Source organism: Penicillium crustosum (assembly GCF_028827405.1).
Source record: "Penicillium crustosum strain IBT 35664 chromosome Unknown utg000002l_segment0_segment0, whole genome shotgun sequence".
NCBI classification, from domain to species: Eukaryota; Fungi; Ascomycota; class Eurotiomycetes; order Eurotiales; family Aspergillaceae; genus Penicillium; species Penicillium crustosum.
In genome coordinates, this window is record NW_026623123.1 from 2,138,141 (window position 1) to 2,154,772 (window position 16,632).

General features: G+C 46.7%; 6 protein-coding genes across 6 annotated transcripts; 1 reads left to right on the forward strand and 5 right to left on the reverse strand.

Annotated features, from left to right (window-relative positions):
- Window positions 1-2: 2 nt before the first annotated feature.
- Window positions 3-1,949, reverse strand: N7487_004331 (cation:proton antiporter; the record flags this gene model as incomplete). The annotated part of the gene is made up of 7 exons (XM_056872078.1): window positions 3-20; window positions 98-511; window positions 568-1,105; window positions 1,167-1,287; window positions 1,440-1,565; window positions 1,644-1,850; window positions 1,913-1,949. 7 exons carry the CDS (start codon window positions 1,947-1,949, stop codon window positions 3-5), a joined length of 1,461 nt encoding a protein of 486 aa, XP_056729798.1.
- A 127-nt stretch (window positions 1,950-2,076) lies between these two features.
- N7487_004332 (reverse transcriptase) lies at window positions 2,077-2,794 on the reverse strand (the record flags this gene model as incomplete). Its single annotated transcript, XM_056872079.1, has 4 exons — window positions 2,077-2,211; window positions 2,267-2,349; window positions 2,377-2,523; window positions 2,644-2,794. 4 exons carry the CDS (start codon window positions 2,792-2,794, stop codon window positions 2,077-2,079), a joined length of 516 nt encoding a protein of 171 aa, XP_056729799.1.
- Window positions 2,795-3,156: 362 nt separating this feature from the next.
- Window positions 3,157-4,245, reverse strand: N7487_004333 (uncharacterized protein; the record flags this gene model as incomplete). The annotated part of the gene is made up of 3 exons (XM_056872080.1): window positions 3,157-3,414; window positions 4,051-4,111; window positions 4,184-4,245. The coding sequence occupies 3 exons, from the start codon at window positions 4,243-4,245 to the stop codon at window positions 3,157-3,159; spliced, it is 381 nt and encodes a 126-aa protein (XP_056729800.1).
- A 319-nt stretch (window positions 4,246-4,564) lies between these two features.
- N7487_004334 (uncharacterized protein) lies at window positions 4,565-6,333 on the reverse strand (the record flags this gene model as incomplete). Its single annotated transcript, XM_056872081.1, is given in 3 exon segments — window positions 4,565-5,680; window positions 5,696-6,162; window positions 6,213-6,333. The coding sequence occupies 3 exon segments, from the start codon at window positions 6,331-6,333 to the stop codon at window positions 4,565-4,567; spliced, it is 1,704 nt and encodes a 567-aa protein (XP_056729801.1).
- Window positions 6,334-10,441: 4,108 nt separating this feature from the next.
- Window positions 10,442-12,197, forward strand: N7487_004335 (uncharacterized protein; the record flags this gene model as incomplete). The annotated part of the gene is made up of 4 exons (XM_056872082.1): window positions 10,442-10,693; window positions 10,762-10,883; window positions 10,945-11,516; window positions 11,569-12,197. The coding sequence occupies 4 exons, from the start codon at window positions 10,442-10,444 to the stop codon at window positions 12,195-12,197; spliced, it is 1,575 nt and encodes a 524-aa protein (XP_056729802.1).
- Window positions 12,198-15,996: 3,799 nt separating this feature from the next.
- Window positions 15,997-16,632, reverse strand: N7487_004336 (uncharacterized protein; the record flags this gene model as incomplete). Its single annotated transcript, XM_056872083.1, has 1 exon — window positions 15,997-16,632. One exon carries the CDS (start codon window positions 16,630-16,632, stop codon window positions 15,997-15,999), a length of 636 nt encoding a protein of 211 aa, XP_056729803.1.

A 16,632-nucleotide genomic window follows, 5' to 3' on the forward strand; every position in this document is an offset into this window, starting at 1 on the left:
CCTCATAGCACTTCCACATTCTATGTACAGCCATGTCCTCCCACCTGACATGTGATCTTTGAACAGAATGTCTATACCGCTCCATGCCCACTATTACCATGGCCCGGGTTAGCCAGAGGAGTACGCTGCATTCCCCAATCACCCCCTTGAGCTCGTGCACGTAGAATCGAACAAGGAGACCAACGCTAACTGGGCCAATGATGGTGTTCAAAAGAATCGCCCAGACGCCAGTGTAGAAACCTTCATCACTAACGTACGGAGTTTCGTTATGTCCGATTTCAATTATCAGGAGCCCAATCTCACCGCGTGCTACCATAGCAGATCCTAGAAGTGTTGCGGCCAGCCAGGCCCGTTTCCACATCTTCCCCTTCTCCTGATCGCTTTGTTCAACGCTTGGGATCTTTTTCTCGACTTTTGGTTTCCCCTGTGTTTTGTGCTCTTCGGGTGACTCTTCATGAGATTTTACCCCCAAAGTGAGTTGCCATACGGGTATCCAGATTCCGACGATAAACTATTTGTTATTTTAGTTCGATTGCTGAGGAACGACTATTGAATGTGTCTGCATACCTTTGCAAACGTCATCAGGAGGGTGAAAACAATCCCTTTCCAAATGCGTTCCCCGGTCCACAGCTTCACAAACGGAATCGCGAATCCGATACTTGAGAAGAACAATGGTTCCATCAAATACTGCTGGGGCCCTAACAAGTATTTCTCAAAGGTATGAATGAAAGTGGGGCTTTTATCCGCCTCACGCTCGCCCTCCTCGCGGCTCAGGACAACAAACGGTCCCTCGGGGTGCTTGCTCGGTATGTATGTAAGAAATACACCCGCCAGGAAGGCACCAAATAAGACGGATGTACCAGTAAAGCCAGCGATGGATATAAAAGCCGAAAGAACAAGGGTCATGAGGATGATGTTGGAGATATGGTCGTAGCGCGCAAAGCGATGTTCAATGAACTTACGGAAAAATGGCGCAAAGACCCATTTTGTAACGATGGGCGTTACGGCCGCCATGCCTATCGATGCCACTATTGGACGCCCAATGAGCCATCCCAAATTGACGCTATCGCCGCTTCCTGAAAGTTTGCCCAAATCTCCAATCACACTGTAGATAGTTAGCTTGACGAGTTCATCACACCTTATCTCATTCCAGATAAGTATCACACCTTAACATAACAAGTCCTACAACATCGTCGATAACAGCCGCACTCACCAAAACTGACCCTACTCGAGTCTCGGCGAGGTTGACTGAGTGGGACGTAGAGCTGATCACAGCAAAGGTAGTCCCTGAATATCTATCAGTAATGGTCAAACCAACGTTTCTGGGGGGATAGTTTACCGAGTGAAGTAGCGGAAAGAGATGCGCCGATAATGAAGGTCTCAACCGCACCTAGTCCAAGTTAACTGATGACTAAAAATTTGGGGCAAATAAAACCAACCATATCCAAAACCAAGAAAGAGCAAAAGGTATGAAATACCAATAGGGAATAAAACTCCAGTTGCGGCGCTGATCATACTCAAAGTGAAGTTCTGCTTAAGCAAGTCCACACGGGCGCCAAGACCGCCTAGAATGAATGACATCAGTGTCCCAAGAAGCCAAGAAGCCAAGCAGCGAAGCAGCCACGATGAAAATTTTCACTTACCTTCGAAAATGATCAAAATCAGCCCGACATATCCAAGGCTGACAAAGGTCTCTTGCCAGTGATGTTGAAGAATGTTGGCCAAGGGTACTCCGTAGATGATGCCGACGACGATTTGACCTATAATTCCGGCCTGGATTGCGGTCGCGGAGACCCATCTTGCAAGGGAAAGGAAGAAGAAGAAAGAAACGAGAATGAGGATTTCGACAACTGCAATTATAGATCAGTGAGGAAATGAGCATAGATCAATCGGCATATGCTTGGGTACATACTTCCAGGTTCGTGGTATGGGAGGAAAACACCGGCCATGCTCGAGTTTCGTTCTTGGAGCAAGATTTAACAAGATTGAATAAGAATATTGGAGAAGGGCAGTTGGAACTAAACTGAGGACCTCCTCCCACGTGACACAAATTCGTGTCCACCTGTTCCCACGGTTCTATCTGACGCCGAACCTTTTCCCGATCTTGTCCCAGTCCGCTCGGTCGTAGGTCTTTCTTGTTTTGGATGTGGGGTTGCGTGGGGCCGCGAGGTTCCATTCTGAATAGGTTGCCCGGTGGTCTGACCCGTAGTTCTATAATTTGATGAGGGGATTAGGCTTGTCGGTTACTGTTTGATCGATTGTGGACGTCCTCCTGGCTTAAAGACCAATATGTTGCTGTTCCTCGTGGGCCATAGGCTTCTAAGAAATCGAGCAGCTCGCTCGCGTCCTCTGTGAAGCGAAGCTAAATGTGGTTACCGCCCCATGTTGGTTGGTAGCGGTTGAAGTCTCCGGTTGTCCTTTTTTCATCCCGGATGGTGGATTGGATTGCGCCCCGGGCGGTTGTCAGCGCTGATCCTGTTGATGCCTCGTGCGGGGTGTGTAGTGGCACTTGTTGGCGGTAGACTGATCAGAGGAGAATCAGAGAGTAGGCTGTCCAATTCTTGATCGCCGTCAGGTCCGGGTGGTCGCACGGCACCTGTCGGTGAGACGACGTCGAGATCCTTCGATTGACGTAGATCAGACTTCGAAACCGGGCCGAGTCGCTGTTCTCCGTCGGTCGGTGCAGCCGCCAGGCGCTATGGTTGATATGTGTTCGATAGGTTGTGACGGACGACTCCTGAATGAGCAGTACGTCCAAGTTCTGGCTCTGGTGGTCACTGATCAGGGCTTCCATCCCCGCCCTCGATTTAGTACTCGTGAGTTTGTCTCAAACATTGTGACGGGTTCGACGAGGTTCGGGTACTGTCGGTCTCCAGTTGGGTGTTTACCACTGCAATCGAGGCATCACGTTCGCACCCCTGAGGGCCGCCGCAGTGACCGTACCGCGGTATTTTCTTGCACGACCAGGCCAGGTAGCCGAATCTTTGACAGCGCAAATATCGCTTCCGCTTGATTTCACAGCGTTCCATACTACCAATGTATGTTTCGCCAACCAGCAGGCCGTTGTTTAGAACCCAATCTGCTGCCTCGTACGAGTCTAACCAAATGCCCAGCGGTGCGAACTTCCCTAGTGCTTTTCCTTGTTCTTTAACCAAGCTACTTCCTCGATTCTGAATTCCCGGTTTTCTCATTCAAAATCTTTTCGATAGCTTGCTCTCTGGCGTGTTCCAGATCCAAGTCTTCTGTTGGAGTGCAGTGAACAACGATGCCAAACAGCGGTTTGACTATCTTCGTGATGTTACCCAGTTCGATCAACCATTGGGTGTTGTTGCGAGCGACGCCGGCCGACTCCGTATCGTTGAATCGGATCACGTATCCGGTCTCTGTGGAGCCAAACCCAGCCACTTGCGCGTCCTGTTCGGTAAGAGCGTTCAGTAGCGCAGTTCGTATATGGGTGTTGGCTGGGGGAAGTGCCTAGGTATTAGGAAAACTGCGCGTGAATTGCAGTGGAGACTGCTGTCTACCCAATAATATTCCAATAAATACCCTACACTTCTTTAAAAACACAATTAATTAATTATAATTATCCGGGCCTTCGAACCCGACACCCCTGGACCACCGCAGGGGTGTCGGGTTCGAAGGCCCGGTTACAATTTTTCTTTCCAACCCTCGCATTTCTGAGAAAACAACTGCAAGTTTGCTTGCCGTTGACCCTCCGATACGGGTGTACATGCGGAGAGTGCCTGGAAGGGCTTATGTCGGCCCGAATGAAAATTTCTTTGATCCTTCAAGGCGAGACTATGTACGACCTTATTCAGGAGGAAATCCATGATGGTGGCTTTTGGGTAAAGAACAATGACCAGATCCTCGTGCACCTCGATCCCGATGTGCGAAAGAATCTCAAAACCAACAAGTCACTTGGAAAAGGCTTTGTGAACATCTTCCAACTTTTCGTGGAGTGTCTTAAGGCAAAACGAGTTCCCACCGCATAAAATCTCGAGTGGTGCTGCAACAATCGAAGCGAGTGGCCACCGGATACCAAGAACTGACCTGCGATGCGCCGGGACGTAGATGGGCTGTCGGGCAGTGCTTCGGTACATGTTCGACGCTGCTAAGCAAGAGGATGAGAAAGTAGGCAATAGAGAGTGCCAACCCATATTGAAGAAGGAATGGTCGGACCTACCTATTTGCAGAAACGACCATGAGTTCGAATTTGTTGCCAGCGCTTGCGGTTACGGTGGGCATGACTTCATGTCTTCACCCGTTGCTGGTAGATCAAATAGATTCTATCGTCTATCAAATCAGGAACAGAATCATGTTTGCTACACTTCCATGTCAAAAAATGTGGTTTAAGTACAGCTAAGGCTGACAGTAGGAGATAGGAGGCGTGGCCAAAATCGACCGTACATTCAGCATATGTTGCAGCTTTCTTACTTTGTTGTAAAGCAGCTGGGCTCCAAAATGCAACGAGTATGATTCATCTCTGCGTATACGCATAAATCTTACTTTATCATTAGCGATAATTCTATTTAATGAGCAGCTAGAAGTAAATAAAAAACAAGAATCAGGAGCTTCGGTACTTCATATATCCTCGCTTTGCGCAAGCCGGCGACTGGTGCAGGAGATATTGTTCTTTTTGAGGAGCAGCGCGAACAATTTCTTCAAATGGTTGAATTGCCCGAAGAGCAACAACCGAGACTTTCCACATGAGATGCCCTTCACTCCGTCCATCGATGAGCTCCCACTGAAGACGAACATTGGAGTCACCTCCAGGAGCAGATACCTTCATGAAGTTTAGTGCCCCAGTCACCGTGGAGTAATCCAGCCAAAGGTTTTCTTCGGGACCAGGTATACCGTAGACAACGCTGCATTCTGAAGAGTACCGAATCACTCCAGCAAATCTCCCAAGGGTATCTCCTTCCTGGACTGAAATGATGGGGCAAACCGTGAGAAAGACATCATCTTTGGGTTGAAGAATAACGAAAATAGACTTGTTCCGCATTGTTTCTGCCTTTGGCTGCAAGTCAAAGAACCCACCGAGCGTAACAGCGGATGGCTCGTGTGATCCGCTCAATTGGAAGACGGTTTCCTCTACGCTGGAGGACCATGGGTTGATAGCGCTGTTCCACGCATTTTCAGGAACACTAAGTCTGTCCGCTACAAGCGGTTGGCTCAGCCATAGTCTTCCTGTGAAACCGCCCTTGCTCTCCTCGGCCACACGCTCTTCCAACTGTTTGATATGGAAGGCATATCTTTTTTCCCAGTTCCGGACCATCTTTACTAAAGAAGCCCCAGCTTCTGATGAGTAGCTTTTGCAGAAGCGGTCGAATTCCTTTGTGCGATACAAGAGAATTTTGTCAACACCCGCGTTCCGCATCTCGAACAGTCGTTTCCAAAAAAGACGGCACTGTCGTTGATTAGCGAGGCTAAGTCCATAACCCGCTTCCCTCATGAAGCGCTCGGTAGCGACCTTCTCGGCCATCGTGAATTCATCAAGAGGGCCTTTAGAGGTTGGCAAATCCTTTGGGTCAAGGAGTTCGGCGCCTTTTTTGATGATTTCCCAATACACGGTCTCGTTAAATCGAGATTGGATACTTTTGCTTGCCGAGAAAGCATTCTCCTGCTTGATTAGCTGGACTGCATCGGGGTATTGCAACTTGACAATGTCATCCACAAAACTCTAAATCGCCTCAACCTTCGTCGTGATATTTGCCTGCTTTGAACGGTGCCCGTACCTTCCAAGAGGATCGTTAATTTTTATACAGTTGACAAGTATATTTTCAACAACACTGCGCGGCGCCTCTCCATATCGAGAGGTGCTCGTGTCGGTCAAGGGAGTCCCAGCCCGAGGTAAGTTCATCGCTGTGTTCGCTTCATCCGCCAACGGAGAATCGGTAGGTATGCCTCCTTCTAGAGGTGGTACGGCACCATTCATCCCTTGCGACATTTCTTTGAGAGTAGTCTTGTTTTTCGCCTTGACTTTGTTCTTCCTTTTCTTCTTATGGGACGGTGCGTCTAGCCCCGTGTAGTCCGCTCTACTTCGTTTTTCAGGTGTGGTGAGGAACCGATAAGAGCCGCGCTTTGCTTCAGGATCCGGACTAGCTTTGGGAGTAGGAAGTGGTGGTGGATCTGTTATTCCTACCTGCTGCCTCGTTTGGCGGACTTTGCGTGTCAGTGGAAATAGTTGCTCGAACAGCAGTCTGGGGGCTCACTGAAGTCAGAAATGCCAAGGATGTGTTGCTTGATAGGCTCATCGCTGCAGTCACTGATTCCGCAGAGTACTAGCAGCTCCTGGATTTTCTCCGCTGTCAAAGATTGAAATATTTCCTCCATGCTGTGTTGTGCTGTGGATGTAAACTCCAACCAGGAGATGTTGGGGGAGAGAAATCAAACTGCCTCTATTTTTGGTCGCATGTGTGACACTAATCTGTATTGGGAAACATGGGGTCTAGGCCGTGGCTAGCAGAATGAGACGGAAAGAAAGAGAAACAAGAAAACGAAATTCTCTACCCTCAGCTTGAACTTGAGGAATGACCCATTTTAGTCGCTCGTACATCAAATTGAGGACATATTTATAACAAAGGAAGTTCCAAATATGATTTGCGCAAGCACAAAGTCGAGATATCCGACGCATATCGCATGCGTAAGCACGGATCCCGGACCAAAAGCATGATCCTCGATACATGATATACAATCCTAGTACTTTGAGAACAGTGGCTGGGATTCTTCGTACCCAATCTGCGGCGCTACTGTATAGGAAAAGGATCTGGGAAAGAGCCGGCATGTGGACTCTGAGCAGAGTAAAGACAAACGCTAACCGCTCTAAGTTAGTCAAATTGCTTCACCACAGATGAGTTCATTATTGGCTCAACAACAAACTGTTCTTCCTTTAGGCACCTAATTTGGACTAGTGGTACTCTGAGTGTTGCTGAGAGAGGCTCATTCATCACATCGGCTTTCGGCCGAACTAATATTCCGGGCCCTTCCTCGCGGCTGAAAAAAACCTCACCGTAGCCAATACCCCCGAACTTATCATGATCCGCCCCGAAGCTGTACAGTAGTCCTACTAGCCTTACATGTAGTGGTGGGGAGTCTTTGCTCCAACCACTTTCCATCTTTCAGAAGTCTACAGAGTAATCGGAGTTCCTGTACTATCTTGCTCTGTCAGAGTTCAGCATGTATAGTAGCTTAAGGTGTTTGGTCGCTGGCAAACCCAATTATATGTGGCGGTGTTGAGGGAATTGACGGGCCGTGAGCCCGATTCAACGTGTTTGAGGTCTCATATTCGCTGGGGATATGAAACGGATGCCCTTTAAGGAATGATACTGTGGAAATTGGGTTGGGCTCCAACATGCTGGAAAATGTGTGACCATTGCACCTAATGAATTCGATAAACGTTGAGCAAATAGGATATCAACAGTTATTGACGGGTAATTTTGGTGATCTTGCTGTCAATCGTTTATTGCTTTAAATGCGTAGGTCAACCACGAAGGAAGTTCTCGGTGACATGTGGTCAAGAGCCTAGCTGGCCCACATTCCACGGCTCGAGCAGGGCAGTCTATGTAGTGCGACATAGCAGGGCAGTCTATGTCATAAAAGTGGGTATGCCATGGTCCCAGACAATTTTTCTAGGTAGGTAGGATGAAATAATTCTTGCAACAGACTTGGGGGGTGCCTGAGTATTAGGAAATTCGCTTCATTTAAAGTGGAGAGTGTTCCCTAGCCAATCATACTCAATAAACACCTTCCTTCTTTCACTTCGTTGATTAAAAAGATAAATAAATTAATCGGTTTGTTTATTCTTTTCAACGATTTTGTAGTCGGATTTCTGAGACAATCAATTGTTTAATCATCGGCTGTAAATCTTCTCTTGCCCGTTGACCTTCATGCTTTACTAGCATTAATTGGCCTTTTAACACTCGTTGACAACTCTTAGCACGCTATTAATTATTCTATCCTCATTATTCTGCAGCACTAGTAGCGTCGTTGACAATGCACGTTCGGTCGACTCCCAAATAACCGTTGTATCTTATCGTTTATCAACATGATGCCCCCCTCTAAAAAGAAAATTTACACCAGCTTTTTGCCCAGTTAATATGCATCACCTCTTCTTTCTGTTGCCCTGAAACAGCGTTAACTGATGATGAGTTTATTTGCCCGGCGGTTTGAGATCACGTACATGCACTGATGAAGATTTTGATCAACATGAAGGGTTTGCTGGTGCTGAAAGTATGCTGTTGTGACGTAAAAGGGATGGCGGGCAATATGTTGAAAGTACGGTCGCTTTCACGTTGCCGCACCTATTTGATGACCGCAAATAACACCGGTGATTGCCCTTCCAGTCTTACGGGGGCCGCCTTTATGAGTTCAACACCTAAAGGACCAATTTTCGTGTAATACTTTGAGAAATATCGTAGTCTTTTTGCATTCTATAATTGATGTCTCCCCTTTGTACAATAACATTTATATTTATTGAGCCCTTTCCCATTAGCGGACCTAAGTTTTATAAGAGTCCACGCTATCTATATTTTTCTACATAGGTTTCTCTACCCCCAGATATCAAGGCAACGCGCTCAATGGCCGCTATCAAGGCTACCAGGTCCAAGGATACGACTTCGAAACGAAAATTGATACGGCAAAAACAATGCCGTCGTAAAGCAAGTCTGATGAAAAAGGCATGCGAATATAGTAGGATGTGCAGCGCAGATGTATGCGTGGGAATTCGTATCCGAGAGACGGGCCAGGTACATATTTTATCAGCGGATACTTCGGGATTTTGGGCTTTCCTTAGCTCGCAATTAGTATGTCTCAAACTATGGCTCTGATGAAAAGATGACTGACCTATCAAGAACTCCTACTATCCAGCCCCAATGCTAGTGACAGACCAGGACCTGCAGCAGGCTGATAACGATACACCGCAACAACCTATATGAAGTCGTAAGGCCAAAGCGAAACTTTCACCAGAAAGAACCTTGTTTTCCTATCCTTAGTAAGAGATTTCATGCAACCATCATCACAATAGTCTAATTTACTGAATATAGCTGTTGACAGTCCAAAGATGATTTCCATACGCAGTAATTTTCCATACGCAGTAGTTCTCTAGACGGAAGAGGGCTCTGTAAGGAAAAAAGACTACATATGAAGACTCACGGAGACCTGATTGCCAACCCAAAACAGGGGTGGCAAATGCGAGATATCATTGGCTAGCTAGATGTTCCGCTTCTAGTGGATCGTGGTTTATACTGTAGCCAACTCGTTAAATCAACGGCTTCAAATCTTCTCTTGCCCCTAAGTCTTTCTCTTTATTTTTCCGTCCTGCTTCTGATACGATGCTCTAGGCTTAGAGGCTAACGATCATAATAGCGCTATAAAATCGAAGATTCACTGGTTCAGTAGCACTATTGCCGGCGAAGAGTGTCACGTGGTTGTTGTAGTTTTAAGCCCCATGTCACGGTTTGCATCAAATCTCCCAAAGAGAGGCCAACGATCTGCTTTCTTTGCTTTGGTAATCCTAGGCTGCCAGAAAGTCAACGACTAGAGATGTACAAGAATATTGGTTCTCTCAGCCGACACTTCGTCAACAGGCATATCAAGCCCTTCCCAAATGACATGTGCTGTGAGTGCTCTATTTGCGGGGAAAAGCTAGTCCAAGTCCGGGCTACTGAACTGTCTCTCGCTTGTCTAAATCCGCCCTTGGCCTGGTATAAGTACTAGGCGAATTTTCTTTTGTCATTTTGTAAAGATGTTACAATAGTTTCCGAAATCAGTCATACAGTACATCCATACTCTTACCACTTGTTCCCATTCTGCGCAACCTTGGCAGCTTTCCACAATGTGCAGACACCCTATTGTGATGACTGGAGACTAACGCTGACAGAAGACGTAACCAAGCACTTGTGTATATTCTCAAACGACCTATACATGTACATAGCAGGGTATTCTATGTGGGCACCGCTATATAACAAAGTGGGAGATGTAGCATGGGAAAATAGCAGCTTGGCGAATCGCCGGGGCTTCCTAGAGGCGGTCAGCAATGCGCAAAGGAGCCCAATGCTCTAACTTGATTCTGACTCCGCTAGCTCGGATGACTGCCAAGAAAACTCTTTCCATTCTTGGCGTCGCCTCCGTCAAGTAACACCAATGCAGTGACATTCCCCGTCCGAATAGGCTTTCCTAGTCCCGTATTGCGGTACAGCACGTGTTTCATTGCCATATCTTTGATTGGTTGGGTTGACTTTAGAGCGATGGGGGAGCTTACCTAAACATCTTGGCTTCCACCCATCCATTTCAGTCATGGATCCAGCGTGGTATTTAACCTAGAAGGCACGACGACCAAAGGTTTATAGGGAGCACTGCTCACGTTTGAGAGGATCTAATACTCCTTATATAACTTGCAATTTGTGCTTGAGCGATCTATCTGCGCAGCAATTGAGGGGGCAGTATGCCACTCCTCGCCCCCTTTTCCCAAGGCCTCTCTTCCCTCGCCCGGCTGGATCACAAATGGGGAAACCGGGTTTCAAGGGAAAATGAGGAATCGGAAAGACCTCTGTTGAGTCGTTTGTTGGACGTCTTTTTGCGTACATGGGATCTAGGCTTTACAGCCTTCGGAGGACCGCCAGTACACTTCCAGATACTACATAGCAGGTTCGTGGAGGGAAAGGGCGACAAGGAAAAATGGGTAGATGAGCAGACTGTACGGTTCTCTCTTATCCTCATGTTGGCGCGTCCCAATGTCATAGGGTCTCCTAACAAATCTCATAGTATCAGGAACTCTTTGCTATCTGCCAGGGTCTTCCGGGTCCCGGTAGCACGAAGATGGTTTTCTGCCTAGCCCTACTACATGCAGGATTTATTCCTGCCATGCTTGTGTTCTTAATTTGGAGGTGATTCATACCCTTATGCTGCAAAGCCCGCCATCTGTTGATCTTCAACTAACAGTGTCAGTCTTCCTGGCGCAATTGGCATGTATGCCCTCTCACTTGGGGTGCAAAACATGAGTGAAACTCTTCCCGAACCTGCCTACGCTTTACTTTGCGGCCTCAACGCCTCTACAGTAGGTATCGTTGCACTTGCGGCCGTACAGTTGGCCGAAAAAGCTATTCGCGATAAACTATCCCGCATCCTTGTCATCTTTGGCGCATGTGCTGGTCTATGTTACAATGCGCTCTGGTATTTCCCCGTGCTGATGGTTATTGGTGGCTTTCTCACGAGCATCTGGGATGGACGGTTGTATCAACAATTTTTGAGAGCAAAAATCGCTTGGAAGAACAGACATGGTCGTCCTCAACAACAGGACGAGGCAAATGGGGACCCTATCGCCATGGACGATACAACCCTGGAATTGAATAGAGTGCAAGGGAGTGAGACGACGCGATCACGAAGGACGGATCCTAGAGTTGAAGGATTACCACGGAGCACAGTTGATTCTACAAGCCCAGCGCAGTCCGCTGAAGCTCCTTCACAGCAGCACATTATCCGGATTCGGGTCGGAGTTTTGATTACGTGTCTCTTTTTCGGTGTGCACCCCATCCTAACGAAATCCCTGGGAGTCAACACTAATATAGTTAGCTTCCTTCATCTCAATTCTCGTTGTCAGAGGCCAGATCGCCGCACCCCCACTGGTTCTCGACCTCTTTGCCAATATGTATCTTGCTGGCACTGTCATCTTTGGTGGAGGTCCTGTTGTTATTCCCCTCTTACGCTCCTATGTCGTCGATCCCGGTTGGGTCTCTAGTAGAGACTTCCTGATCGGCCTTGCTATTATTCAAGCATTTCCCGGTCCCAACTTCAACTTCGCTGTCTTCTTGGGTGCACTGGCACTACAGCGCTCGAAATTTCCGACCGTCTTCGGTGCGTTCCTCGGCGGTTTAGGAATCTTCCTTCCGGGAATCACGCTGGCCGTTGCAATCCAAAGCTTCTGGCGTGTGTTGCGGAAGAAGAAATACGTGGTCGACTTCCTCAGAGGAGTGAATGCCACTGCAGTCGGGCTAGTATTCACAGCTGTATACCGGCTGTGGGAGATTGGATACCTGACTTCTGAAAGAAGCGACGGACAGAGTCTGGGTAAGGAACCATGGTGGGTGGTTGTTGCGGCGGTAACATATTCAGGGAGTGCATGGTTCAATGTGCCCCCACCCGTGGCAATTGTAATGGGTGCTATCTTAGGGTTATGCTGGTATGGAGCAGTGGGACGATAGCATATTCTGGCAGCCATCATTATTTAATCTATGTGTGATATGGTGCAAAGCGACGGGTCAATTTGTAAATCTGCCGTTTTCTTTTATATACTAATTTTATCGCTCACAAATGTGATTGGTTTTGAGCTCACCACCAGGCCTTGGGTCCGTGGAGTTCCTAATACTTTCAGTGCGCCTGTTATGCGTTCTATGCACGGCATTTATCGTTCTTACAAGCAGTGTCTCGTCATTTGTGAGCATGGATAGACGGATCGTCTTCTCAACACTCAGATACGTAGGAAGAAACCTGAACGGTTGCCTAAACAATGTTGCAATGTGCGACAGTGGTGTTTTGACCTGCACGTTGCTCAATCGAATAAGAACAAGGCCCATAGTGGTGAGAAATGAGGGCTAACGGCAAGCAAACTTGCAGCTGTTGATTAAACAATCGGTTGTCTTAGAAATGTGGGCGTTGAAAAGAAAATTAAATAATTCATTTTCTTTTTAAATAACCGAAAGAAGTAGGGTGTTTATTGAATATCATTGGGTAGAAAGCAGTCTCCACTCCAACTCAGCGCATTTTTCCTAATAGCTAGGCAACCCCCCCCAAGTCTAGAGCAAAAAATTAATTTCACCCAGGTTAGAGATGTCCTGGGCAAGCCCCGTGCCAAGCCTATTTCTGCCATATTTTCCAGGCCGTACATACCTTGTTGGCTTAACTAGTTAACATATAACTAATAGTTCTCGAACCTTCACGAGAGCTTCTCATTAATTCATGTACAGGCTTTTCCATACAGTAATATTCGAAATCAGTTATACCTCTGCTCTCTTTCCACTTGATTGCCGGAGAATATACCCGGTAGACGCTACGCCCTTCTGGAGCACCGCTCTGTAATGATGGCAGAACTGTGACTGTAATTGCTTCGTTACATTTGATGAGTCATCGCATTAAGACCCAAATAACCGACGTATACTGCGGTACTGTAAATTACAGATACTAGTTCGGAAAGCGGTCTGGAAAGCATTTGACAACAAGATATCCAATCAGAACTCGTAAATGTCGGAATTTGTTTCCGGCAATTAAGTCTTGGGAGTGTGGAGGTATAACTGATTTCGAAAACTACTGTACCTCTAGAAGTCACTTTGTCTACACCACGGTTGAATTACGCACGCGATAAGCTGACTACATATGCTATCTACTTTCCCCTATCCTCAGGCCTACGAGTAGTCGTTAGACTGCGCCAAAACCCGCAAACCCGCAAACCCGAAAAAACCCAACCCGCAAATGGGTTGGGTTTCGGGTAGACTTTTATAACCCGCAATGGGTTTCGGGTTATATTGGGTAACCCATATGGGTTTGCGGGTTACCCATCGGGTTACTAAACAGTGCAAACATAGCAAGAGTCTAAGCTGCATAAATTATCCAGTTTTTACTTGTATTTTATTGTATTTACTTTTCACATAGTATGCTTTAAACGGCTTTAAGTGTTTTATTATAAATAGAATAATTATATATATAACTCTAATGATACTCCCATTCATCATTATCCTTTCTCACACGTTTCCGGGTTCTAACTAATATACGATTCTGAGTATTCCCTTCCTCCGCTCCAGGCAATGGAGGATCACGATTATGATCATTATTGGTAGTAGGTATAGGTTGATCAGCCTCCCCTCTATCAATGTTCTCTTCTATCATATCATCTTCCTCGTTATCACTAATCGGATCAAACTCGTAAAGACTAAGACTATCACCCTGCTCTTCGTTCGCTGCCTCAACTTCATCACGGGAGAAAAATTCCTTTAGGAATTCATACTGTTCCTCTTCGAAGTCAAACCTCGATGTACACAGATACATCATAAGGTCCTGGATAGTGTTGGTATTAAGCCTACCTCGGCGGTAGTGGCAGATATCACGAGCAGAGTTAAATAGTCTTTCAACGCCCGCGCCAGTTGCTGGGACCGAGAGAACATCCCGAGCGACGCTTGCAAGAGCTGGGAATCGATGCTGGCTATCCTTCCAGAATAGAAGGGGTGATATATTAATAGGATCTATTATATATTAGTATATAATAGTAGTGTTTAAGTTTTATACTTACCACTTTCAAGATATTGTGTAAGCTCATCACGCGATATATTGTGAGACTGAGGACTTCCAAGCATCATATCAAGGCGAGACCCTGATTTAGCTGAGGATTGTGATGGCAGACACGTTTGTGTACCTATCAGACTGTAACGGATAAAGGATCCTTACAACATGAAAACAGAATTGTCACTTAACCTTATCGGCTGGGCCACGAGAGTGGAGCACCACTGATTCGTTGCTGACCCCATGTGATCAAAGCGGGGTATAGTGATAGATAACATAGGACTCCCCTGGATCCTGTTCCTCTTGGACAAGAGTTAGCCTTGTCACGTTGAAGACAATACAATCTGTTCCTCTCTCCTACCATCGTATCTTACCCGGTTGACAGGCCGTACACCTGAAAACAGTATACCTTTACACAGACGTGCCTTATATGGTTTAAGGTAGTCTTCAAAGCTACGTCGGTACCTCCGAGCCCACTGCTCTTCCCAGTCATCAGTTTGAAAGAACTGGAGCTTATTCCCAGGTGCAAGAATAGTTCCAATTGCATAGAGATCACCTCTTATATCATCCGTTTCCGCGTAATACTGCTGTAATTTCTTCTGTGCGGCCTAGACCTTGCCAACTCCCATCATTTGGTCCCATGGGACCACTCCCATGGGAGTAGATGGGACTCCCATATGGTCCCATGGGAGTGCCAATAGATGGGAGTGAGGTGCCAGTCCGCTCCCATGGGACTTTGATGGGACTCCCATGGGACTGTAAACACTGCAAACACGTAGAAAAACGTGACCTGCATAAGATATGCAGAAATGCCCTGTATTAATGGGTATTTAGCTTACAGTGGGAGGTAGCATTGAATGATTCTGGATTAATTCCTGTCAAAAAGTAGTGTAATTATAGTATCCTGTGATTAAACTATCTAGTATACTCGTATAGATCTTCATCCCTACGCCGCTTACGATCTCTTTGGGGGCGTGCCTGACTTGTAGTATCGATGGCAGGCAATGGATGTAGTGCCGAATCATCACCTGACTCCTCAGCGGCCTCCTGATCGGTAACAATCTCTCCTGCTTCATCTGAGTTATCACCGTCCTCACCCTCGCTAATTGCCTCTGGTATACACTCAGGAAGTCCCGCCTCCCTTACCTCATCACCCTCAGTCCTTTCGTCCTGATTTAAGGTAGCCTCAGGTTGGAAATCCTCCCCAGTTTCCTCACTTTCAATATCAAATTTGGATAAACAACGAAGCATCATCAAATCCTGTATTGTTACTTCGTTCAATGAGCCTCGTCGATAATGGCAGATATCGCGAGCAGTACTAAAGAGGCGCTCAACACCGGCGCCAGTAGCTGGGATAGAAAAGACATCCCGTGCAACCGCTGCGAGTGTCGGAAATCTATACTCATTCTCTTTCCAGAAATGGCATGGATTTACTACGCTCCGTTCTACATATAATTAGCTTAGTTAAGTTATAATCATGATCATCTAAACATACCAGTATTAAGATATCCCTTAAGTTCTTCTTGTCACCCAGTCTTTGGCTGCGGTGGTGGCTCTGGTTGATCCTCCTCGAAGAGGCTCATCATTGCATCCGTGCTATGCGAGGAGGACTTGCCTTTATAAGCACTTGCTACTAGGGTAATGGGACCGGAATTTTTTTAGTCCCATGGGAGTAGATGGGACCAGGATATGGGACCAAAATTTTCTTAGTCCCATGGGAGTTGGCAAGGTCTAAACCCAGCCATCGGCAGAGATACATTCAATACCGGTAATATTCTGGCCTATTCCACCGGTCGCAATAGTCTCATATTTACGGGTGGAAGCAACATTTTCCTTGGTTCCAATACCAAGCTGAAAGCCAGTCTCATCCCAGTTGTATAGTTCATGGGCCTGGATTTTATTCTTTTTAAGAAACTGGCCAAAAACCTGGTACCAATGAACTAAATCACCGTGTAATTCAGCTTCAATCCTTGCTTTTTCCATTGGTTTTTGTGTGCGTAGAGTAATATGGGGTGGTAGGCGTTGAATGAATTGATAGCCGTACATTTTGCCAACCTGCCGGTCGGAACCACAATGTTGTAAAAGACGATTCGCAGCACCCTCAATATCGATAGCAGTTGGCGGTGTATATACTGAATTAAGGTGCTCAATCCAGCGAATAAGAGAGGCCTCTTGTGAGGAATTTAGGGCCTTTTTGGTGGCTGCACGGCCTTTTCCATTTGTTCTACCGTCCTTTCGGTTTCGAAGCTTCCACTTTGAGACGCCAAAATTAGAGGCTGCGGCCTGAATACTAGTAAATTGGCCTGATTTATAGGATTCGAGGGCATTTGAGAGAAGAATCTCTTCTTTTTCGGAGGAATTCGGCAT